This window comes from Salmo salar, chromosome 25 (assembly GCF_965601325.2).
Source record: "Salmo salar chromosome 25, fSalSal1, whole genome shotgun sequence".
Lineage (NCBI taxonomy): Eukaryota > Metazoa > Chordata > Actinopteri > Salmoniformes > Salmonidae > Salmo > Salmo salar.
In genome coordinates this window covers 23,130,000-23,155,998 of record NC_138315.1, presented here as the reverse complement: position 1 = coordinate 23,155,998, position 25,999 = coordinate 23,130,000, and the positions used below count along the sequence as shown (strand labels likewise).

General features: G+C 43.0%; 2 protein-coding genes across 2 annotated transcripts in view; both read left to right on the top strand.

The window, feature by feature from the left end:
• Positions 1-126: 126 nt before the first annotated feature.
• On the top strand, positions 127-14,321 carry LOC106586394 (signal transducing adapter molecule 2). Its single transcript, XM_014173621.3, has 14 exons — positions 127-323; positions 1,264-1,348; positions 2,701-2,776; positions 3,651-3,746; positions 3,919-4,065; positions 8,213-8,279; positions 8,449-8,650; positions 8,862-8,956; positions 9,097-9,179; positions 10,061-10,148; positions 10,314-10,368; positions 10,721-10,877; positions 11,609-11,769; positions 12,009-14,321. The coding sequence occupies exons 1-14, from the start codon at positions 284-286 to the stop codon at positions 12,175-12,177; spliced, it is 1,521 nt and encodes a 506-aa protein (XP_014029096.1). The 5' UTR covers positions 127-283; the 3' UTR covers positions 12,178-14,321.
• A 2,797-nt stretch (positions 14,322-17,118) lies between these two features.
• LOC106586393 (voltage-dependent L-type calcium channel subunit beta-4) overlaps positions 17,119-25,999 on the top strand; it is a 55,518-nt gene continuing 46,637 nt past the window's right edge. Inside the window, exons 1-2 of the mRNA XM_014173618.3 lie at positions 17,119-17,402; positions 18,765-18,848. Coding sequence (XP_014029093.1) covers positions 17,352-17,402; positions 18,765-18,848 — 135 coding nt within the window. The 5' untranslated portion in view covers positions 17,119-17,351. The remainder of the gene's footprint in view (positions 17,403-18,764; positions 18,849-25,999) is intronic.

The following is a 25,999-nucleotide window of genomic DNA, read 5'->3' as shown; positions in this document are numbered from 1 at the left end:
CATTTAAATGTAGAAATACAGAAATATTTAATTTGCGTTCTTTACTTAGCTTTAAATATATATGCATCGATAAGTGTCGAAATGATTTGAGTTCTATAGTTTTTGCATTTAATTCTAAATAGAAATCAGGCATTTTTGCAGCCACCCAAGTTTACGGAAGAGCAACTGGTATAAGTGTACAGAGTTTGATGGATGAGGAAGGGATTTAAGAAAATATATATTCTTGAAAAAAATATTATACGTTTTCTTTCTCAACAACGTCGGTTGGTTTAAAGGGATAAACATGCCTTTATTTGCGCAGAATCCATTCGACCAAGATGTTGGTAAGTTGAGCACTTCATTTGGGCAATTTGATTCGGAGTGAGCTAACCGTTAGTTAGCTTCATCTTAGCTAGCGACAGAACCGCTAGCCAGCAAGCTAACAACAACTGCTCTGGCTACACCACATACAGAAGGGGATACCTTATTTATACATATCATTGGCTACACGTTGACGTTATAATCAAATGTTATATTATCCAAATAGCTAACCAGTTATGTGGTTTGGTAAAGTCTGTAAGTCTAACTTAGTAGTCACAGGGTTAGCAGACAGTCATCGGTCATACTACCTACCTAGCTATATAGCTAGCTACCACTGTGCTAGCTATACATATATTAGCTAGCGAGTATGTTAGCTAGTTGTTGTGTAATCAGTGTGTTGTGTAATCAGTGTATTGTAGCTAATCAACGATTTTCAATAACGAGACAGCCTAAACTGCAACAAACTCACATATTCAATAATAACGTAATGAGCTATCTATCTAGTTAACTAGCCAGATGTATGAGTTGGATTAGTTTTAGGTTTACTCCAAGGAAGCTGTATCATTGGATTGCTTGTTTTATGCAAATGTTACATGCAAATCACCTTCTTTCCATTAACAGTTTATCATCTTTGGAACAAGCTCTCATGGTTCCCTTGTAAACTATTATTTGAAATGTGTACAATTGGATTGCTTGTTTTATGCAAATGTTACATGCAAAACACCTAACTAGCTAGTCACCGATGTGTAATGGCTATTGCATAACAAAGAACTTATAAGGAATAACTTTTAACTGCTTTATTGCTAGTTTAATCATACAACCTCCATAATTGTAGTGACTGTCAAACCTATGAAAATACAGGCTCAAACTGTTTAAAGCAGCGATAATATGGACAGTACATGCCGAACCACAGATTCTCTTCTCTCACCTAACCACATGTATCCCGGTGTACCACATTGTCAGAGAAAACCACCAATGAAACCAATACAGTGGAGGACTGGGCCCTGATCATGGATATCTGTGACAGGGTTGGACATACACCCAATGGGTAAGCTGGAATGAGACTTCTGATTCTAAAATAACTTCATTGTTTACTTGGACCAGAGCACTAGCTGCCTGGCTAATTTTCAAGTACTTCCAAGCAATGTTCTCTCTAATATTTTTCGTCACTGAGCAAATCTCATGTCTGCTGAGCGCAAACTTGAACCTTGTGAAATATCTATGCGACTTCCGGTGCGTGTTTACTGTGAACACTGTACCCGCTTTCATTTTACTGTTTCAACAGTGGCCAAGTAGGCTACTGTGGCTATTTGATCATAATGTAGGCCTACCAATATAAAAAAAACTATGGAGAAAATGCATCACATAACATTTTAATATGGAAATGGCAGTAGCAGCCAATGTGTGGTGTTCAATGTAGGCCTACATTCCATGAGACTTTTGAGAAAAAAACATGCAGGGCTTGACATTAACCTGTTTATCCACTTCCGTGTTTAATGCAAGAAACCACTTTACAAAATAAAAATCATTATTATTCCTAAACCATTATTGCAGAGAATCAGACAAATTATGCTACCCTCTGCCTATTGGCTACTTAGCTTATTCAAGCCTGTCTCAAAATATACACTGCCCCTTTAAGATATATATAAAAAAAAAGCTCTTTACCTGACTCGCTTTACGAAGATGGCTAGAAATGTACATGTTTTGTGCTCTTGTGGGAAGCAATCATTCCCACATTGCTGACTACAAATTAGCTATAACTGGGCAAGTAATTCACTAACTAGCAAAAAATATGAACAAATGTGCACACATGGCTACATTCAGCTCTTGCTTTGATCTCAAAACAAGCACATAATAATCGCAACCGCTCATACTGTAAAAGTGAACTACACAAATCCATATAGGGCAATGGTCTATTTACTGCAGCACTGATTGGTTATGGTGCACCGGTCTGTGTAGAGTACGAGCCTGTGTCATGCCTGTCAATGCACAGAATCATACTCCGATGCGCTCTGCCTACAACAAAATCTCTTGCACAGTTCATGTTTGTTTCCGTATGTTGCATTGAAAGTGGCTAATATTGCATTGATTCGATCACAATTCCCACAGTAAAAGAAAACCTTACTTGTCTTTCTTTTTTTTTTACGGCGAAAACTCTGAACTTCATTGAACTTACTAATCTCGTGCTTCTCTTATATGGAACATTGCTTCCAAGTATTTGTAATATGTGCATCTACAGACTCATAATAGTGTAACAGCAGGTCTCCAGGAAGATTGGAGGGGAGTGGGGTATTTTAATATGCAATTAATACGCGTATATTGAAGATGACTCGTGTTGTAATAACCTACTACTTGTGTGCCCTATTAATCGTTTGTCTCTACCTGCCTGTCTTCTCCCAGAGCTAAGGACTGCCTGAGGTCTGTGATGAAGAGAGTCAACCACAAGGTCCCACATGTTGCCATGCAAGCCCTCACTGTGAGTCACTTTGTTACTGTGTTATTCAAGACAAAATATATCATTCACTAGACTGTTGGAAAATCCAGCGGGTTTCCTTACTGTATAACAGGTTTATTAATGTATGATAGAGTTCAGCTTAGCCTAGTGTCAATGTAGAAATATCTTGGAAAGGTGTGAACCTAGTGCAAGGTCAGGTTTTTCACTTCCTGGTGTCAGGCCCTAGAGCTTGTTGAGTGGCTGTGATCATATACACAGGTAATATGAGTCATGAATCCTGCTATATGATGGACAACAGAGTTTGAACAATGTGCTGGAAGACATTCTGAGTGTGAATTACTTTATACACTGTGGCTGGTGGATCAAAAACTGACTGTTGCCCTAAGCCTCAATGACACTCCAGTCTGATGTAATAAAGTATTTGGGAAGAGTGGTCCATCTCCTGCTGCTCTTGGCAGTTCTAGAGCACTGAGCTCGTAACTCAGTCTCATTGCTGTGGGCAGCCTTGCCACAGCACAGTCAGTGTAATGATCCATGGCCCTACAAAGGTTTTTACTGTTTTGTTCTTTCTGCTGCTCAGTGTTATTATAGAGTGATGATGCTCAACGTCAGACCATGTGATCTTTCTCTCTGACTCACCATCGGGGTAGATGGTCACACGGCTGTTCTATTTTTAATGTCTCTCTCTCTCTCTCCTCACTCAGTCAACTTTAGCCCCCCCAATCATAAAAACATGCATCATTTCACTTGTGTCATATCTGTTAATGTGTTAATCAATTATTCAACTTTGGTGTGGATGTGAATCAAAGCATTACTCTTGTTTTACTGTAAAGCCTCAAAATAGATCATCCTTGCTGACTACTGGACTAACCTGGCTTTTCTCCCTCTTTTTCAGTTGCTGGCTGCCTGTGTCAATAACAGTGGAAGAATCTTTCACTTAGAAATCTGCTCACGGGACTTTGCCACTGAAGTCCGAGCTATACTGAGCAGGGTACGTAAGCTGACAAAGGTTTTTCTGTTGAAATATGTGTGGTGAATTGATAATGTTCAGACCTATGCACGTGAGGATAACAATCGACTGGCTCTATCAAGCTCTTTGTGTCAATGTTTTGCCTCTATCGAATTAATAAGTAGCCTAAAAATAATTACTATTATCCCCGCAGGCCCACCCCAAGGTGTGTGACAAGCTGAAGGGGATGATGGTGGAGTGGTGTGACGAGTTCCAGAAAGATCCACAGCTCAGTCTGATCAGTGCCACCATTAAGTCTCTGAGAGAGGAGGGGGTCGTCTTCCCGTCTTCTGGCTCACAGGTAAAATAGTCAACAGCCTGGCGTCCATCCCCCTAACCTAGTGTTGCTGAAGATGGCGCCGATAGAGATGACAGCTTCGCTTCAAGTCTTTAGGAAACTGTGCAGAATTTAGTTTTTTTTAATGTATTATCTCTTACATTGTTAGCCCAGAAAACTTTAAGTGTTATTACATACAGCCGGGAAGAACTATTGGATATCAGAGAGACTTCAACTTACCAGCACAACCAGGAATACAACTTTCCCAAAGCGGATCCTTTGTTTGCACCTCCCAGGGCATTTTAACTGATTCTAGAGGCCTACCCAAAACAACGCCGTCGGAGGAGAGGGTGCCGGAGCGGTCTTCTAGTGAGGCTTCGGATGGGCGCACACCACCCACCGCTTCTGAGTATATTACTCGCTAATGTGAAATTAGGGCAAGAGTTGCTTTCTAAAGAGATATCCAGGATTGTAACGTACTCTGTTTCACGGAGACATGGCTAGCTGGGGACATGCTGTCGGAGTCCGTACAGCCAACAGGGTTTTCAGTGCATTACGCCAACAAGAACAATCATCTCTATGGTAAGAAGAAGGGCGGGGGTGTATGTTTCATGATTAACGACTCATGGTGTAATTGTAACAACATACAGGAACTCAAGTCCTTTTGTTCACCTAACCTAGAATTCCTCACAATCTAATGCCAACCGTATTATCTCCCAAGAGAACTCTCCTCGCTTATTGTCACAGCCGTGTTTATCCCCCCGGCAAGGGGATACCAAGACGGCCATCAAGGAACATCCCTGGACATTATGCAAACTGGAAACCATATATCCTGAGGCTGCATTTATTGTAGCTGGGGATTTTTAACATAGCTAATCTGAGAACAAGGCTACCTAAATGCTATCAGCATATCGATTGCAGTACACGAGCGAGTAACACACTTGACCACTGCTACTCTAACTTCCGCGATGCATACATGGCCCTCCCCCGCCCTCCTTTTGGCAAATCTGACCATGACCCCATCTTGTTGCTCCCCTCCTATAGGCAGAAACTAAAACAGGAAGTGCCTGTGCTTAGGTCTATCCAAATCTGGTCTGACCAATCGGACTCCACGCTTCAAGATTGCTTCGTTCACGTGGACTGGGATATGTTCCGGGTAGCCTCAGACCATAACATTGATGTATACGCTGACTCTGTGAGCCAGTATATAAGGAAGTGTATAGGAGAAGTTGTACCCACTGTGACTATTAAAACCTTCCCTAATCAGAAACTGGATTGATGGCAGCATTCGTGCAAAACTGAAAGCATGTACTACCGCATTTAATCATGGCAAGGTGACTGGAAACATGGCCGAATACAAACAGTGTAGTTATTCCCTCCGTAAGGCAATCAAACAAGCAAAGCGTCAGTATAGAGACAAAGTGGTGTCACAATTCAACTGCTCAAACACGAGACATATGTGGCAGGGTCTACAGACAATCATGGATTACAAAAAGAAAACCAGCCCCGTCGCGGACATCGTCTTGCTCCCAGAAAAATTAAACAACTTCTTTGCGCTCTTTGAGGACAATATAGTACCACCGTCACGGCCCGCTACCAAAGACTGTGGGCTCTCCTTCTCCGTGGCCGACGAGAGTAAAACATTTAAACGTGTTAACCCTAGCAAGGCTGTCGGCCCAGACGGCATCCCTAGCCGCGTCCTCAGAGCATGCGCAGACCGGTGTGTTTACGGACATATTCAATCAATCCCTATCCTAGTCTGCTGTCCCCACATGCTTCAAGATGGCCACTATTGTTCCTGTTCCCAAGAAAGCTAAGGTAATTGAACTAAATTACTATCGCCCTGTAGCACTCAATTCTGTCATCATGTAGTGCTTTGAGAGACTAGTCAAGGATCATATCACCTCCACCCTACCTGTTACCCTAGACCCACTCCAATTTGCTTACCGCCCCCAATAGGTCCACAGACAATGCAATTGCCATCACACTGCACAATGCCCAATCCCATCTGGACAAGAGGCATACCAATGTAAGAATGCTGTTCATTGACTACAGCACAGCATTCAACACCAGAGGTCTCGACCCAGCCCTGTGAAACTGGGTCCTGGACTTCCTGACGGGCCGCTCCCAGGTGGTGAAGGTAGGAAACATCTCCACTCTGCTGATCCTCAACACTGGGGCCCCACAAGGTTGTGTTCTCAGCCCTCTCCTGTACTCACTGTTCACCCGCGACTGCGTGGCCATGCACGCCTCCAACTCAATCATCAAGTTTGCAGACGACACTGCAGTGGTAGGCTTGATTACCAACAACGACGAGACAGCCTACAGGGAGGGCCCTCGGAGTGTGGTGTCAGGAAAATAACCTCTCACTCAATGTCAGCAAAACAAAAGAGATGATCGTGGACTTCAGGAAACAGCAAAAGGAGCACCCCCCTATACACATTGACGGTACAGCAGTGGAGAAGGTGGAAAGTTTTTAAGTTCCTCGGTGTACATGTCACCGACAAACTGAAATGGTCCACGCACACAGACAGTGTGGTGAAGGCGGCGCAACTTGGCTTGTCACCGAAAACCCTCACTAACTTTTACCGGTGCACAATTGAGAGCATCCTGTCGGGCTGTATCACCGCCTGGTACGGCAACTGCACCGCCCACAACCACAGGGCTCACCAGAGGGTGGCGCGGTCTGCACAATGCATCACCAAGGGGAAAACTACCTGCCCTCCAGGACACCTACAACACCTGATGTCACAGGAAGGCAAAAAAGATCACCAAGGACAACCACCCGAGCCACTACCTGTTCACCCCGCTATCATCCAGAAGGCGAGGTCAGTACAGGTGCGTCAAAGCTGGGACAGAGATTGAAAAACGGCTTCTTTCTCAAGGCCATCAGATTGTTAAACAGCCACCACTAACACAGAGAGGGGGCTGCCTACCTACAGACTTGATATCATTGGCCACTTTAATAAATGGAACACTAGTCACTTTAATAATGCCACTTTAAGGATGTTTACATATCTCATATGTGTATATACTGTATCCTTCACTATCTATTGCATCTTAGCTGCTCTGTCACTGCTCATCCATATATTTTATACTTATATATTCTCATCCTATTCCTTTACTAGATTGTGTGTATTAGGTTTTGTTGTGGAATTGTTAGATATTAGGTTTAGTTACTGCTGCACTGTCAGACCTAGAAGCATAAGCATTTCACTACCCTCACAATAACATCTGCCCACCATGTGTATGTGACCAATAACATTTGATTTGATACCATTGTATAAGCTGTGGCCAGTCTCCCCTCCCTACTAACTCTGTTTCTCCCTCCTAAAAGAGTTTGGCTATTGTTTTAATTGACCATTTTTGTGCCAGAGGGCCTTGATGTTACGTTGTTCTTTGAGGGCCTATGCGCCTTACCTGGAAAATAGAGCCATTTGACCCGACATTCTATTCATTTTTTTCACCATAATCTTTCAGTACTCTACCCTCTGATTGTAGCCAAACTCGCCAACAAAACTGAAACGACTGTTATCGTCTACCTATCTCAAACACAAAGTTCTCCTCGTGACTTCCACCTGTGGTCCCCTGTAACAAATAAGCTCTGTGTGTATACATTCGCTGGCTCCGTGTTGTGCACTCTGCCTGTGTTCTCAGTGCACCTGCTCGCCCATGTGTTGCAATAAAGAGAAGGAGTGTGTTTGTTTTTTAAGGCGTGAGCGCCGAATGGGATTTCCTCTGATGTAATAATTCCCCAGTTCTACCCATAAGGGGGATGAGAATTCCTGCTGTGATTGAGGGACAGTCTGGTGCTTATTTGTTTAGCCTACTTCCTAGCTGAAATGGTCGGCTGAGTGTCCTGTTAATAAGTGACACTGTGAGGTGTTTGCTACTGAAACTACTTTGCCCAACCCCTCTCACAGACAGCAGTTTGTTCTTCATAGAATGTCACTATTTTCCTGTTGTTGGGCTATATTTTTAAGCATATGAAGTGATGATTTATTTTAGGTTCTCTCTTATTCATACTCTCTTTACTACCACAATATTACATGGAAAGCCTGTAGTACCTATTAATCCCTACAGGTAGCGTCAGTCACAAATAATCCAAATCCCCATTTGTTCTGGAAGGCTTTCTCTCTCGCTCTCTATAACCAACCACCTCTGTCAACAGGGGTCCAGCCTAAAGGTCACCACACCTGCTGTTAGTAAACCATCTGATGATGACGACCTTGCCAAAGGTACAGATCCTATCCAACAGATTCTAGAACACCATGTCATATTACATTATGAACTGTCCATGTGGATGAATGAATAAATACATTATTAGAGAGATTAGAACTTATTTCCATTGTTGTCCTGGTGATAGTATGTGTTTTGACCCTCATGCCTTTGTCCTCCTATCTGCAGCTATCGAGCTGTCCCTGCAGGAACAGAAGCAGCATGCTGAGACGCGGCCCCTCACCGTGTCCGCCGACCCCCCCTTCAACACAAACGGGGGCGGGGGTAGCAAGGACTCTCGGAAGGTGCGGGCGCTCTACGACTTTGAGGCGGCCGAAGACAACGAGCTCACCTTCAAGACGGGGGAGCTCATCCTAGTCCTGGACGACAGGTAGCTAATGACATGTTGCTATGGAAACCTGAGTCTGACCTATATGATGACCTATTGTATAGGCCAATGTGGAAACCACGCTTCAACTTAATTGTCTTCAGTCATATATCTAGTGCCAACCTTCTCAGGTTCTGCAGTCCTTTTATGTAAACAAAATGAAGGGTTTACTTAGAAGAATGTTTGATCTGATAACACCATGTTGCTGCCACAGTGATTCAAACTGGTGGAAAGGAGAGAACCACAGAGGAGTAGGTCTCTTCCCATCCAACTTTGTCACGACCAACCTCAACGCTGAGCCTGAACTAGGTAGGTTCTTCCCCTGCACCCTCATACTGAGGCAGGGCGAGTCGTTCTAGTGTTTGGTTTCATGTTTGAAATCCTGACCGTAAAGTGGCTCTGGATAAGTGTGTCGGCTAAATGTCAAATGTAAATCGCTCTCCTTACAGTAACGTATGTGGAGAAGACACCAGCCCCGGAGGAGCCCAGCATAGAAGCCATAGTGGAGTCTGAGCCTGTCTTTATAGATGAGGTGGGTGCTTCTACGTACTGGACATATTATATTGGTGCTTCCAAAACCACTCGCACGTTGTCACGTGTTGCTGACGAAAGTCCGAGGGTGACTTCCAGAGAGTGGCGAGGGGATCAATAAACCCATCAACTTCGGGACACTCGTGACTTAAATGATGCAGTTCATGTTCTACTTTAAAATAATACAATTGGCTTGAAATTGTAATGAACAAATCCCCCTGTCACTTTAGAAGATGAACGTCAGTAACAGTTAACATTTATTTGGGAGGTATTTCATCTGTTCCGTGTGTCAGGTCTTGAAATCAGACACGTGGCATATATTTAAGAATGCCTCTCCATTCTTTTGTATTACATTGCGAACTCCAAACATATTGCGCTGCGTGTCGGGATAGCGCTTGACTCTGAAGCCTGCAGCCTTGCTGGCTTGGCTGAAGTGGCTATTGGAGAGTTAATTATCCCCTACACCCGGCTTTGGGACACTTGCAATGTGTCTGTTGGTGGAAATATGCTCCTGCTCACTCAGACAGCCCTGGCTGTATTGCACCCTGGTTGCCTGCCATTACAGGAGAGGCTGCTGATAGTAGGCCTGTTGCTGCTGTGAAGCCTGGTGCGATGTGCATATGGCGGAGGTGCGCGTGAATGCACAAATGGAGGACCAAGGGGAAGGGAGTGATTTGGGATTCAGCCTATGACTGTCCATACCTGCAGGCCTATATCATTTAGCTTATCCATAGTTGGTTAAATGGGTACAATCAATCTGTCCACCATTCATTTTGATAATTTGACCAATGAAAACCCTGTAGCATCATATGACTCTCTTTCTCCTCCCTTCAATTGTCCCTCATCCCCTCTTTCTTACTTTCTTGTCTCTCCCCCCACCAGGAGAAGATGGATGGAGCGCTGTATCTGCTCCAGAATGCTGACCCTGCTGATGCAGCACCCGACTGCACAGAGCTGGTCCAACTGGAGGGTATAAAACAATGACTTACTGCTCTTTTAAATCCCATGCTCATTGACATTGCAGTTGTCTTGACTATATGCTCACTCACACACACTGCAGTTGGCTTGACTACACCACTACACTCACACTGTTTGTCTGTTTTAGCCTCACTTTATCAATGCTTTACCCTCTCAGGTGCTTGTGAGCAGATGAATCCAATGATTGATGACAAGCTGGAAGACATTGACAGGTAAAGTCAATTTAACTGCAGTATACTGCAGTGTACTTACTCATAATGGACAATATTTCCAATAGTATATTAGAGGCTATACTGCAGTGTTTGCATGACACCCTTTATTTCTATTGGTTAGTCAAATATGTTGGCCAGAGTATAGTTATACATTTAGTTATACCTGCTTTATGTTGACTATCTGGATGAGTACCAGGGATCATCACCCTCACAGAACCTTAGTCTTTGTCCTACAAGTGTCGTGATGGCCTCTTTTCTCTCCTTCGCATTGCGGTTCTCCCTCTTTCTCTTTTTCCACCCCTTCACCTCTCTCGCTCTCCCCTCTCCCTCTCTCTCCCTCCATCCCTGGCAGGCAACACTCTGAGCTGTCTGAGCTGAATGTGAAGGTGCTGGAGGCCTTGGAGCTCTATAACAAACTGATGAACGAGGAACCATTCTACACAGCCTACTCCAAACTGCAGTCCCAGCAGCAGCCCCACTACGCACTTGCCTCTCAACTCCCCATGCAGGTCAATTAGGAGAAAGAAACAAACCACTGTGACGTACTTTCTGTTTAGGTCACTACCTTGTACATCCACAACCAGGTGACTTCAGTGAAGGCAGACACTATGCCAGGGTCCGTAAAGGCACCATATTCATATGGTGGGCTCTGGTAAAAAGTAGTGGAATGTGTAGGCAACGGGATGCCATTTCAGAAGCAGACCTTGTGTGACCTCGTGTGTTTTGTCTGCTGTGTAATTTGTCCCTGATGATGGATGTCGGTGTCCCTCCTTGGGGACGTAGACTAATGGGAGACTCCAGTGGTCATGCTTGGACTCTTTTTACCTCCTTGTCACTTTCTGCACAGCTCTGCAAAGCCATTTTAGAAACAAGCTGTCCCTTGTGTAACTGCCTGCACCTGAAGTAAAGTTGTTTTTTGCCCAACGCATGCTATATTTTTGTGGAGTAAATCCATATACAGTGTACTATGAAATAGACCGCTGCGCCACTCGGGAGCCCTAAGGCACTGCGTCACTGCAGGCGTCACTACAGACACCCTGGTTCGAATCCAGGCTGTATCGCAACCGGCCGTGATTGGGAGTCTCATAGGGCGGCGCACAATTGACCCAGCATCATCTGGGTTTGGCCGGTGTAGAGAGTCAATGTAAATAAGAATTTGTTCTTAACTGACTTGCCTAGATAAATAAAATATACATCTTTTATCAAATTTCATGTTGAATGTGGTATCTTTCTCTCTCAGGGATACCCAGGTCAGGCTGGTGGTTCCTACATGCCTCCAGGGATGCCGCAGGGCCCCCCAAGCCAGCAGGCCTACATGGGCTCTGACCAGCCCGGACCCCTCCAGTCACTCCCCCCTAACGTCACATCTCCCAATGGTCAGCCAGCACAGCTTCCTTACAGGTAGGCCTCTCCTCGATATACCAGCCCTGGACCATGAGGCACCTGACTAGGCAACTAGGTAGCTTAACAGGAGCCATTTTGTGAGGCCAGTCTTGTGTTTTATATGTTTGTTTTGAGACATCCCACTAGAGTTACGTTTTTTGGGGGGGCATTGCTCCTGTGTTAAGGTTAAATGTCGGCCTTTATGCTTGTGTTAGGCGGTAGGTGGCAACTATTGTACTGTTCTCTCTTCACTGCAGTTCTCCATATGCACCTGCCGGTTACCCACCACAGATGGGTGTAGCCCCACAGATGGACATGTCGGGATATCAGAACTCCAACCTGCCACCAGCCTCCTATCAAATGGCTTCTTCATTGCACCAGGCCCCACAGCAGCAACAGGCCTACTATCAGCAGCCTCTCCTGTAAAGTGCAATACAACCAAGGATGTCTGAGTGAGCAGCAGCATATCCCAACTAACAGACACAGTACAACAATACACAAGAGTGTGTGTGATTATCCTCCCCCTATTTTGACCTTTATGATAAAATGCCCTAGACGTAGTGCACTACTGCTCCGGTCAAAAGTAGTGCACTACGTAGGGAATAGGGTACCATTTGGGACACTACCTAGATGATTGTCACAAAGGTCAGTGGCTGTGTGAGAGGAGGGAGACTACATGCCAACCTACCAGCCACCACGGCCCATTTTGAAGGGATGAACGTTTTAAATAGAGAGTGTACAATAAGTAATTTTCCTTATCCTGGTTTGCCTCAAAAACATTTAAGTGGGCAGCTGTCCAGCTGATCATTTCCAAACTGCATCATAAATGGTATGTGTGTGTTTGTCCCTGTTCAGTTTTTTTTATTTGTATTTTTAAATGTTGATTTCTCTTCACCCTCTGGTCTATCTGGAAATCAGTTCGATTGAAGGAGTCCATGGCTGGCCAGGACAAGTCAACCCCGACCAGGACTTGTTTTTTTTCTATCCCCTTCTCTAACAGCATCATCCACTTTAGTTTACCCTTCTGGGGGCCGACGGTTATGAAGTGCTACAGCTATCGGTATTTCTTTCTGTGGTTTAATCACTACTATAATACCACAATATAGTTTGAATAATTTCCCATACACTGCCTGCCTTGCAACACCCTTTGGGTGTTTAATACATTCTAGGAATAAAGCAAAATGTTTAATCATTTTTATTTGTGTGCTACTTCAAGGTGAATTTATCAAATTAACTTAGCATTCAATGTTAAATAGATTTTGAATTGTGACCATGCAGCCTTTCCAAAATACTGCAGTTGCAGGTTCAATATAAATTTTTATACACATTACAAAAAAAAGTAATGCAAATGTGATCTAGCCTGGGTGCCTGTCTGTTTCTGCTCTCTTGCAAACTCATGGAATGTGTCATGTTTGGCTTGACAATAACAATACTGCAGTTGGAAAGATGGCACTAACAGATCTGGGACCAGGCTAAATAACAACATGGCTTTTGGTTAACACAACATTCATGTGCCAAGGCTCTAGGCAACTTCCTGGAGGCCCCATATACAGTGATTAACAAGATGTTATTGCAAGCTATAAGTGGTTGATTGGGAAATAAGGCTCTCTCTGCTATCTATTTTTCTATGGTCTTTCTTCATTCACTCTTCTGTTGAAAAGGCTTTTGACAATAGACGTTATTAATAGATGTCTGTAATTATTAAATTGATATCTGTCTGCTTTTCATGTTTCTGGGCTGTGTGAGGTCACGTTTTCATAGAAATCTATTTCTCAAACATATTTTCATTTATGCGTTACTTATCTTTGCATTGGTATGGCTGCCTGCTCTGCAGTTGGATCTTAAATTTTAATGTTGTAATTCGATTTGTATTTTATCTGTTATATTATATATTTTCTCCGGATTATATCCATATGATCAGATCATATTTTATGGTTTGTAGATGTAAGATATACTTTCTCCTTTTAATGCTTTTGTTTTTACTTTATTTGTGTCTTATCCAAAATGCAAGCAGAACAAATAGCTACCGTGACCAACAGCTAGAAATGGGTCTTTACTGGTAAAGGTGTGAATTGTACAAAGACTAGCTAGAGAACTGTTAGACCTAAAATGTTCATCTGAACTTAATCAATCTGTTGAGTGAAACCGAGGACCAGGATTCTCTTTTTGTTTTGTCTGGATCAAGTCAGCTCCGACTCATAACAACTGTCTACGGTATGCTTTATTTGTCTTAACCTGCCTCTTAAAAGGTGTTGCGTATATTACATGTAAAATATCTTCTGGCATTGTCGGTATTGCACTTTAACCTTGTTAACATTTTATTTACCACTGGATGCCTTGTTTTTCTTTAGGAATAAGGAATTGACATCTGTATATCTAGAACTCTTTCTATTTAAAACGTTTCAGGGGAATGTTCCGATTCAGTACTACCGACATAATAACTGACTATGTTTTGTAACATCAAGGTTTCTCTTTATCTTGTGTTATTGTAAAAATAATTTCGTAACACAGTCGACTAATATTCTTTCAAATAAAATGTACCTGTGTTCAAGGCTCTCTTGTACTGATAATGCCGTTTCTTTCCTTCTTGTTGTAACGTGTTCTCTGAATACTGTGAAATAATTGGACATCTTGTAAGTGTATGATGGGAGAACGGTTAGTCAATGACACAAGGCAGATGGTTGCGGAATATGTTCTCCCATGCAGAAATCATACGCATAATGTTCCTGTGTTTTACACATCTTTAAAGGACTTCTCTTCACTCATGTCTTCTGTTTCTTGCTGACCATGTATGGGGTCTTACAATCTATTCGGAAGGGGAAGACGCAACACTATTCATCTTGTACCTGTGGAACTGGAGGTTGTCCCGTATTGTTCAATGAGTCATGGTGTGTCCCTTCCTTTGGATTCCTTGGAGATAGCAAAAGCTCAGGTTGCCCAGGCTGGCGGAGATACAATCTTCGGCAAAATCATTCGCAAGGAGATTCCTGCAAAAATATTATTTGACCTTGGTGTAGGGGCTCGGTTCCTTCTGTTATAATGACCTTGGTGTAGGGGCTCGGTTCCTTCTGTTATAAGGACCTTGGTGTAGGGGCTCGGTTCCTTCTGTTATAAGGACCTTGGTGTAGGGGCTCGGTTCCTTCTGTTATAAGGACCTTGGTGTAGGGGCTCGGTTCCTTCTGTTATAAGGACCTTGGTGTAGGGGCTCGGTTCCTTCTGTTATAAGGACCTTGGTGTAGGGGCTCGGTTCCTTCTGTTATAAGGACCTTGGTGAAGGGGCTCGGTTCCTTCTGTTATAATGACCTTGGTGTAGGGGCTCGGTTCCTTCTGTTATAAGGACCTTGGTGTAGGGGCTCGGTTCCTTCTGTTATAAGGACCTTGGTGTAGGGGCTCGGTTCCTTCTGTTATAATGACCTTGGTGTAGGGGCTCGGTTCCTTCTGTTATAAGGACCTTGGTGTAGGGGCTCGGTTCCTTCTGTTATAAGGACCTTGGTGTAGGGGCTCGGTTCCTTCTGTTATAAGGACCTTGGTGTAGGGGCTCGGTTCCTTCTGTTATAAGGACCTTGGTGTAGGGGCTCGGTTCCTTCTGTTATAAGGACCTTGGTGTAGGGGCTCGGTTCCTTCTGTTATAATGACCTTGGTGAAGGGGCTCGGTTCCTTCTGTTATAAGGACCTTGGTGTAGGGGCTCGGTTCCTTCTGTTATAAGGACCTTGGTGTAGGGGCTCGGTTCCTTCTGTTATAAGGACCTTGGTGTAGGGGCTCGGTTCCTTCTGTTATAATGACCTTGGTGAAGGGGCTCGGTTCCTTCTGTTATAAGGACCTTGGTGTAGGGGCTCGGTTCCTTCTGTTATAAGGACCTTGGTGTAGGGGCTCGGTTCCTTCTGTTATAAGGACCTTGGTGTAGGGGCTCGGTTCCTTCTGTTATAAGGACCTTGGTGTAGGGGCTCGGTTCCTTCTGTTATAAGGACCTTGGTGTAGGGGCTCGGTTCCTTCTGTTATAAGGACCTTGGTGAAGGGGCTCGGTTCCTTCTGTTATAAGGACCTTGGTGAAGGGGCTCGGTTCCTTCTGTTATAAGGACCTTGGTGTAGGGGCTCGGTTCCTTCTGTTATAAGGACCTTGGTGTAGGGGCTCGGTTCCTTCTGTTATAAGGACCTTGGTGTAGGGGCTCGGTTCCTTCTGTTATAAGGACCTTGGTGTAGGGGCTCGGTTCCTTCTGTTATAAGGACCTTGGTGTAGGGGCTCGGTTCCTTCTGTTATAAGGACCTTGGTGTAGGGGCTCGGTTCCTTCTGTTATAAGGACCTTGGTGTAGGGGCTCGGTTCCTTCTGTTATAAGGACCTTGGTGTAGGGGCTCGGTTCCTTCTGTTATAAGGACCTTGGTGAGGTGCGTGAACAAATGTCTACGGAGGAAGAAGAATCACTATATGAAGAATCTCACTGTGACCAGTGATGCATGAGCAGTCACCTCTATAATCGTTACTAGGAGACACAATGTTTTATTCAGTGAGCGTTTTCTTTGAGTTCACTATTGGACCACTGAAGAGCTGAACTAGTAATATTCTAGCACAGAGGCTGAAGTTTTAACAAGCCTGGTGTCCTAAGTGTTCCAATTTATTATGTGAGCTGTCTTTGGGTCTTAGGGGCTTAACTTTCCAACATCCTCTATTGGCAGGATACATTTCTTTACTCTTTTTTTTGCCACTCAAAAAGAGACTGAAGCTAAAGGTCCAGTGCACTTTTTTGGTTACTACATGATTCCATGTGTTATTTCATAGTGTTGATGTGTTCATTATTATTATTCGACAATGTAGAAAATTGTAAAAATAAAGAAAAACCCTGGAATGAGTAGGTGTGTCCAAACTTTTGACTGGTACTGTATGTCTTTTGTTATATTTTCCCCCTCTAAGACAGAGCACCAAAAATGAATTTATATTTTGTGGAAACCTAAGGGACTATAGTTAATCTTATCAGCTGTCACATGACGCTCTGCAGAGGCTATTCCCCAAATATATTTCAACAGGATTTATTGTTTTCATATTTAATTATTGAGTACATTGTTACATTCTTTTAATTCCAAATCCATATATATATAAGTACAGACTCAATAGAGGTTATTCCATGGTCAGAAATACATAAATATACAGTATAATATAACATATACAAATCTGTAATAGAACAAAACTGTAATGGAATAAGCTTATTTCTCTAGAAACATAACGTAAACTATTGTGTATTTGCATCTTAGGCTATTTTACAAAGATAATAATGACAGACAAAACCAATGCCATAATGGCGATGGACCGCACGATGGATGATGCGGGAAGCAGAGACCAGCAGCCAAGATCGTGCCAGTTGCGCGTGCACATCTGTAGCTTATCATACAACAGCAGTGTGGAGTAGCACTGTACACGCGCAAAGACTGGTTCGTTCACACGGACTGTTTACCAAGAAAGTACTGTATCGTATCGTTACTCATCTCTGTTGACGGTGTGTAAGCAACAGTGCAGAGCTGGAGGAACCAACTCAACAACCGCAACAGCAGTTGCCATGGACCGGGACAGAGAGACAGCCTCCCCCCTGGACCGACGAACTAGCCGAGATGTCCCGGCACATCTACACCCGTCACGGGGCTAGCGACGGACTACAGAAGGTAAAGTACCGCGTTATAGGAGATACCCTATATGCTGTTCTTGGTCCCTGACTCGATTCTCCCACTGCTGTCAAAAAAACAACACTGGATTTAAAAAAAAAAATCCAACTGAGGTGATGTGTGTTACATTTATGTATTTAGGATTATCCTAGGAGGTCAGTGTGGGACAACAAAGTGTTCTCCACTGCACCAAAATGGGGGAAACATTCTCTATGGGGCTACCTTCAGAAAGTTGGTTACAGGAGATGAAAAATGTCAGCTTCTATTCTTGATTAATGTTGTCTAAATATTTCCTTATTGATTGGCTAATTGGCTACAGTAGTTTATTTATTTTCTCACATTTGTTTCCAGTGTTTCCTAAGTACCCCGGGGGTACTTGGCCTATCCACAGGGGGTACTTGAGAAGACTCATGAGACCATAGGCTTACATGTAAAATGCATGAAGGGGAATTCAAGAGTGTTCTGGGCAGAGCAAAATGTACTTGGTGGTACAGTAACCAAACAAGGTTAGGAACCACTGGTCTAGCCGACTAAACTCAACTCCACGATTTACAATGGAGTTGAGCAGCGACTAGTGTGAGTGGACTGGAGCGCCGACGTCACATAAAATTAAGGTTTTATAAAATAAATACTGATTTCAGCACCTTTTCTTCATTTTATGTGACGTCGGAGCTCCAGTCCGCTCAAGCTAGTTGCCAGCAACTCCATCCTAAATCGTGGAGTTGAGTTTAATCGGCTAGGTACAGTCATAGCCTTCCTACTGTATGTGATGGTTATTGATGTTCGGTGTGAAGTTTTGCAGGTAGGGTGTGTGAATTTGATTTATGTGGTTTGAAATAGGGTATTTAATAATTCATCCATATAGCTGGAATCCAATTATGAAGGGCAGACTGACTGAACACATGACCTAGTTTCACAGCCTTATATCAATATGTTACATACAACAGCTTACATGTTCAACATCTTACAGCATATAGTCAAGTCAACATGTGATAAACTGTAAATGTTCTAACAACGACACAATTGTTTTTAAGTTAGGTAGAAATCAAATGTGATGCAGATGTATTTTCCCTCTACAATTATGTGACATCCTTAGTTCTTATGAAAAGTCTCTAGCTGAGCTAAAGCCTAGAGGCATTAGTTTGGGGAGCCAGTGAAAGTCTTTAGGTCTCAGCCAGGAGTCTACTGGATGGAAATGCATACAGTATGTTTCGGCTTTGCCCAGCCACCTGACGACAGTCACCTGATCACCTGAGGCCCCAGATGCTGGAGTCAGATAGGGAGTTCCTGAAGGTGCCCTTGTTGTGGTGCTGCAAAGTGAGAGTGACAGAGTGACTTATGTGATTTGGCTGTGCCCACCAGGTGAACAGAGGGACTTACTCCAGACGCAGTCGGCTGAAGAGGAGTGACGGCAGCACCACCTCCACCAGCTTTATCCTCAGACAGGTGAGAGAAACTAGAAAAACAACATTACTACACAATTACAAAGCAATTACTATAGATCACTATGTAACAGCGTGCTATCACAATATTGTTACGAGAGAATAATTACAGATTTACTACACAGGAACAAAAATTGTATCGGGGGGGAAAACTGTTCCCACTACACTCTACATGCTTGTCCAAAACTAGGCTATACACTGTACTATAGCACAACTATCATGCCTCTATAAACCAAGCTAGTTATATTTGCTGCTAGGTTTTCAGCAATGAATGCTCTTGTAACCCACAGCCAGTTGTGTTATCCAATTAACAGTTGTCAGTTGCGTACTGTCTGTACTAGACCCCTAACAAATGTGGGTCATCCTGTGCAAAATGTATTGTCTGAATGAAACATTCTGAATAGTTATATTATTCTGGGTTAAGAGAACAGAGAACACACTTAACAAAACAGATGTTGCTTCAACATGGGGTTGTCACCTCTGTTGCATGGTGAGCCAGTGGCTTCGATTTGAGTGTGATTGAGAATTCACTGTCTTCTCATTATCTCTGTATTCACTCTCTGTATTCGCTACCATTCATGTATCATTTATTATGCATGAGTGAGACATATTGTTCTGGACATAGTCACAGTTGTTGCAGCACCTGTGTTCAACTGTATAACAAATGCAAAAATAGTCCTAAAGTGATTATTCAGTAATACAGAGAGGACCATTTGCTGCTGGACTGTGACATCCAAACTAATGGGTTGCCAAGGTAACTGCCCTCTGTCAAGGCTATTCAGCATTACAAGGACACCTTAATGTTATTGGCTTCTGCTTCTCTCTCTCTGTCAGGGGGCCTGCCTACCACATGCTAGCGTGTGTGTGTGTGCGTGTGTTTGCGCATGCGTGTAAGCTCTGTACATATTAAAGCTTAACAAATCAGCTCCAAATCAGCAGGTCAGATTTGCTTACGACACTTATGACTTGTGTTGTGATGGCTGTTATAACGTCTTATGTAGCTGTTATAAAGGCTTTATGAATGTGTACGTACATAAGGATGTGTTTAATGTACTTTATATGTAGGTCACTGCAGTCATGAGGGAATTTATTGTTTGAATGGTTACTTTGCATACTGTGGTATTTCAGGTCGCAGCTGCGGTCTGGATATGCAGAGTCTCAGTCTGCCTCATTCTATGTTCACTATACCCTTCTTTTAAACGATACACTACTAATCATTTAAGTCATTTAATTGGATGTAGGCACAGTTTGTTCAGTTTTCACAGTTTATTCCTCTCTCAAACGGTAAATGTTTATCCAATTAGGTGCTGAAGACATGCATCTCATGCTGTTTGACAATAATACATTTGTGCCTGATTGAAGCATATTGTTAGAGGGAAAATACAGTTTCTCACAAGTCATCAAGGTACACAAGGCGCATGCACACACACACACACACACACACACACACACACACACACACACACACACACACACACACTCACACAGAGAGAGCTCCTACACTACTGCCTGGCTGACCTTCCTCAGTTTGTCCTCATAAGAGTATATCGATGGATGTAGAAACATCTGCCCTGAGTGTTAAGTGCATCTATCCAGTGCATCTATCCAGTGCATCTATCCAATCTACTTAAAGGTAAAATCTGGGATCTAGGAATCTTTTCAATCGTCATTTCAATGCCGCCGTTTTGCTGGGGATTGAAGTTTTAAGGTATTAAGGTTAGAGAAGGATGAGCATATGAGCATGGGCATGGCATAGTGGCAAGAGATCCAGATGCGTATCTTGGGCGGTCTCACAAATTTTCCCTATTCTTGTTCTGTGCTTGTCCTTCGGCAGCCGGCCTGTTCAGACCAGGTGTTGTTCTGGGTCACTTCTGTCAGTGAGCTTTGTGTTTGTATTTAACCTCCTTACAGAAAAGAGTGGTGGCTGGAGAGTGTTAAAGGGATACTTCGGTATTTTGGCAAGTAAGCCCTTTATCTACTTCCCCAGAGTCAGATGAACTTGTGGATATCACTTTTATGTCTCTGTGTCCAGTACGAACGAAGTTAGAGGTAGTTTCACGAGCCAATGTTAACTAGTGTTAGCACAATGACTGGAAGTCTATGGGTATCTCCTAGCATGTACGCTACCGGTCACTACCGGGTTTTTCTTTATTTTTACTATTTTCTACATTGTAGAATAGTAGTGAAGACATCAAAACTATGAAGTAGCACATATGGAATCATACAGTAACCAAAAAAGTGTTAAACAAATAAAATATATTTGATATTTGAGATTCTTCAAATAGCCACCCTTTTGCCTTAATGACAGCTTTGCACACTCTTGTCATTCTCAAAACCAGCTTCATGAGGTAGTCACCTGGAACGGGGCGGCAGGGTAGCCTTGTGTTTAGAGCGTTGGACTAGTAACCGAAAGGTTGCAAGTTCGAATCCCTGAGCTGACAAGGCACAAATCTGTTGTTCTGCCCCTGAACAAGGCAGTTAACCCACTGTTCCTAGGCTGTCATTGAAAATTAGAAGTTGTTCTTAACTGACTTGCCTAGTTAAATAAAGGTAAAAAATAAATAAATTGCTTTTCAATTAACAGGTGTGCCTTGTTAATTTGTGGAATTTCTTTCCTTCTTATTGTGACAAGGTAGGGGTGGTATACAGAAGATAGCCCTATTTGGTAAAAGACCAAGTCCATATTATGGCAAGAACAGCTCAAATAAGTAAAGGGAAATGACAGTACGTCATTACTTTAAGACATGAAGGTCAGTCAATACGGAAAATTTCAAGAACTTTGAAAGTTTCTTCAAGTGTGGCTCTCATGAGGACTGCCACAGGAATGGAAGACCCAGAGTTACCTCTGCTGCAGAGGATAAGTTCATTAGAGTTACCAGCCTCAGAAATTGCAGCCCAAATAAATGCTTCACAGGGTTCAAGTAACAGACACATCTCAACATCAACTGTTCAGAGGAGACTGTGTGAATCAGGCCTTCATGGTCGAATTGCTGCAAAGAAACCACTACTAAAGGACACCAATAAGAAGAAGAGACTTGCTTGGGCCAATAAACACCAACAATGGACATTAGACAGGTGGAAATTTGTCCTTTGGTCTGGAGTCCAAATTTGACTTTGTGAGATGCACGGATTATCTCTGCATGTGTGGTTCCCCCCGTGAAGCATGGGGGAGGAGGTGTGATGGTGTGGGGGTGCTTTGCTGGTGACACTGATTATGCATCATTTAGAAATCATGGCGCACTTAACCAGCATGGCTACCACAGCATTCTGAAGCGATACGCCATCCCATCTGATTTGGGCTTAGTGGAACTATCATTTGTTTTTCAACAGGACAATGACCCAACACACCTCCAGGCGGTGTAAGGGCTATTTTACCAAGGAGGGTGATGGAGTGTTGCATCAGATGACCTGGCCTCCACAAACCCCAGCCTCAACCAAATTGAGATGGTTTTGGATGAGTCGGACTGCAGAGTGAAGGAAAAGCAGCCAACAAGTGCTTAGCATATGTGGGAACTCCTTCAAGACTGTTGGAAATGCGTTCCAGGTGAAGCTGGTTGAGAGAATGCCAAGAGTTTGCAAAGCTGTCATCAAGGCAAAGGATGGCTATTGGAAGAATCTCAAATATAAAATATATTTTGATTTGTTTAACACTTTTTTGGTTACTACATGATTCCATATGTTTTAATTCATAGTGTTGATGTCTTCACAATTATTATACAATGTAGAAAATAGTAAAAATAAAGAAAACCCTTGAATGAGTAGGTGTTCTAAAACTTTTGACCAGCAGTGAATCTGCTAGCGAACGAGAGAGGTTTGAGAGTAATAAGGGAAGGATGGAGTGTGACTGAGGTTTAAGAAAGGTTGAATGAGGAGAAAGACTCAAGCTAGAGAAAATAGAGTCAAAAGAGAGAGGAAATGTTGGTGGAAAGATAGAAAAGGTGAAATCTTACTGTGTCTCTGGGTTCCGTCCCATGGTCAATTCCCATTTTTTTGTCTCAAACCCCCCTCTTTACTGAAATACCGGAAAGGGGATGGACAGGCAGCTGTTTACAGACCAAAATAAACTGCAAAATAATCTTGCAACCTTCCAATATTTTATGAGATAATCCCATTCCATGTGGTTTTAGGGTAGTAGGCTGGCAGCACTCAGAGAGCAGCTTTAGTTGATCTGAGGTGGTATTATTGAGTCATAGACTGAATGAACAGTAAGTAGTTCCACCATCCACATCACTGTCTGAGTCTGTCTGACAACCAACCAGTTCTATGACTGTACTGTATAACTGTATTTAAAAAATGTATGTACAGTATCAGTTCTTCAGTTTCGTTCAGTAGTGACTCACAAGGTGCCCAAGCAGTGAGTCACTAAATAAAACACTTCACCAAGTTGGGATCAATAAAGTACGACTCGACTCTTCTCTATTCTCTGCAGCTCCTTCGCATAATTCAGTAGTGACTCAACATAGACCCCCACCATCTCTGACACTTTGAAAACTTCTGCACTAGGATGAGATAATTAATCTATATACACTGAACAAAAATATAAACACAACATGTAAAGTGTGTTTCATGAGCTGAAATAAAAAATCCCAGAAATCTTCGATACACACAAAAACAAATCTCCCACAAATTTGTTTTACATCCCTGTTAGTGAGCATTTCTCCTTTGCCAAGGTGCTGAGGAGTATTTTTGTCTGTCATAAAGCCCTTTTGTGGGGAAAAACGAATTCTGATTGGCTGGACCTGGCTCTCCAGTGGGTGGGCCTATGCCCTCCAAGGCCCATCCATGGCTGCACCCCTGCCCAATCATGTGAAATCCATAGATTAGCTCGTAATTAATTTATTTAAATTGACTTATTTCCTCATATGAACTGTAACTCAGTAAAATCTTTGAAATTGTTGCATGTACGTTTATATTTTTGTTCAGTATAGTTCTAGGAACTGGACAGAAACTTCCAGCCATGATTTATGCCCGGGGCTCCAAGGTTAAAGCCATGACTGTCTGAGTTGGGACAAGAGTCTTCATATTTAGACATTTTAATTGAATGGCTTTTACATTCATTCACCTCTGAAATAAATCTCATTTTGGGATGAAAGCTAAGCAGCGAAGCTTGTCTGAATCCACTGAATGCTTTCTGAGATTTAATCGCCTTTCTAAATCACAATGGATGTGTCCTAAATGGCACCCTTTTCTCTAAATAGTGCACTATACAGGAAATAGGGTACCATTTGGGGATGTAGACAATGCCTTTAACAAAGCCATCTGGTTAGCCTATTTTTTCAGTTATAGTAGCAGCAGCAGCTACAGCAAACTGATTACAAGATGCTGATTTCTGTGGTTAATCCCTTTTATGTAGGTCGCCTGGCTGAACTCTGGAGCAGTTCATTTATGAGTCACTTCTTCATGAGGCATTGGAAACAGCTCTCCCACTTCTCACCCTTCTCTCTCATCTCCTCTCCTCTTCTCACACTACCAGTACCAGTCCTTCAACAGCAAATCCTAATGGTTTATGACCTCATTACTCAAGAACCTTTTATAAAGACATATCTCAAAGTCAGAGGAAGAGGGTCTTATACTGGCTGACACCAGACATCAGCTGCTTAAGCCAGGCAAAGAGGGTCTGCCAATGTCAGGCACAGGAGGTTGTTGGCACCTTAATTGGGGAGAACAGGTTCATGGTAATAGCTGGGGCAGAATCAGTGGATTGGTATCAAATACATCAAATACATGGTTTTCAGGTGTTTGATGCCATTCCATTTGCTCCGTTCTGTGCATTATTATTTTTCATTTAGCCTTTATTTAACTAGGCAAGTCAGTTAAGAACACGTTCTTATTTACAATGACGGCCTACCCCGGCCAAACCCGGACGACGCTGGGCCAATTGTGCACCGCCCTATGGGACTCCCAATCACGGCCAGTTGTGATACAGCCTGGAATCAAACCAGGGTGTCTGTAGTGACACCTCTAGTACTGAGATGCAGTGCCTTAGACCGCTGCGCCACTTGGGAGCCCCAGCAGCCTCCACTGATGTCAGGGTGTGCTGTACGTGTCTAGGAGATGAGTCTCTGCTGTACTCTTAGAAAATGGTGCTATCTAGAACCTAAAAGGGTTCTTCAGCTTTCCCTATTGGAGAACCATGTTTGGTTCCAGGTAGAACCCTTATGGGTTCTATGTAGAATGCAAAAGTGTTCTACCTGGAACCCAAAAAGGTTCTACCTGGAACCAAAATGAGTTCATTAAAGGGTTCTCCTATGGGGACAGCCGAAGAACCCTTTTATGTTCTAGATAGCACCATCTTTTCTAAAAGTGTAGCTAGGTCAATTACTGTTATACAGAACAGCGGTCTGTTTGTATCGGTGGGATGAGTCTATGGGATAAGCTTCAGTAACTAGCACAGTAACTGTTTATATCACAGTGAGTCTGTCTCTTAAGATCTATGGGATGAGTCTTTTCTCTGCTAGCTAGCACAGTAACTGTTTATATCACAGTGAGTCTGTTTCTTAAGATCTATGGGATGAGTCTTTTCTCTGCTAGCTAGGACAGTAACTGTTTACATCACAGTGAGTCTGTTTCTTAAGATCTATGGGATGAGTCTTTTCTCTGCTAGCTAGGACAGTAACTGTTTACATCACAGTGAGTCTGTTTCTTAAGATCTATGGGATGAGTCTTTTCTCTGCTAGCTAGGACAGTAACTGTTTACATACAGTGGGTCTGTGTCTGTCTCTTAGGATCTGCAGTGATGCAGTTGCCAGCCGGGCTACACAGCTGTACTGTACATAGACATCTCATTGAGTACAAAATGTTTAATTTTGTACCCTAATTTTGTACCCTAATTCAGATGAGAAGTAGATAAATTATAGTGCAGTCAGCTATTCAGGCAGAGTGTCAGCTCTTGGTGCAGCTGGGTGTCTCTCCCTGGAGACCTGTAGTGCGCTAGTGCTCTCTGCTGCCTGCTTCTAGATACTACTGAATATAGGCCATATCATTTCTCCTGCCTTAAAATACTGTACCTTGATTCTCATTATAAGTTATAGGTGTTTTTAGCGATTCTTTATATTCAATCTATTCTTTTTTGTATACATACACACATTACATGAAGCTTCCCATACTGATGGTATTAGATGAGGCCAGTCCAGTGAAGAAGATGGGCTACCACTA

What these genes read in the sequence shown, in the direction of transcription:
- LOC106586394 (XM_014173621.3), top strand. Translation starts at nt 284, where the DNA reads ATGCCTTTATTTGCGCAGAATCCATTCGACCAAGATGTTG. An exon ending in TCCCGTCTTCTGGCTCACAG is followed by an intron (nt 4,066 to 8,212) that starts GTAAAATAGTCA and finishes CTCTGTCAACAG; the next exon opens with GGGTCCAGCCTAAAGGTCAC. An exon ending in CAACGCTGAGCCTGAACTAG is followed by an intron (nt 8,957 to 9,096) that starts GTAGGTTCTTCC and finishes CTCTCCTTACAG; the next exon opens with TAACGTATGTGGAGAAGACA.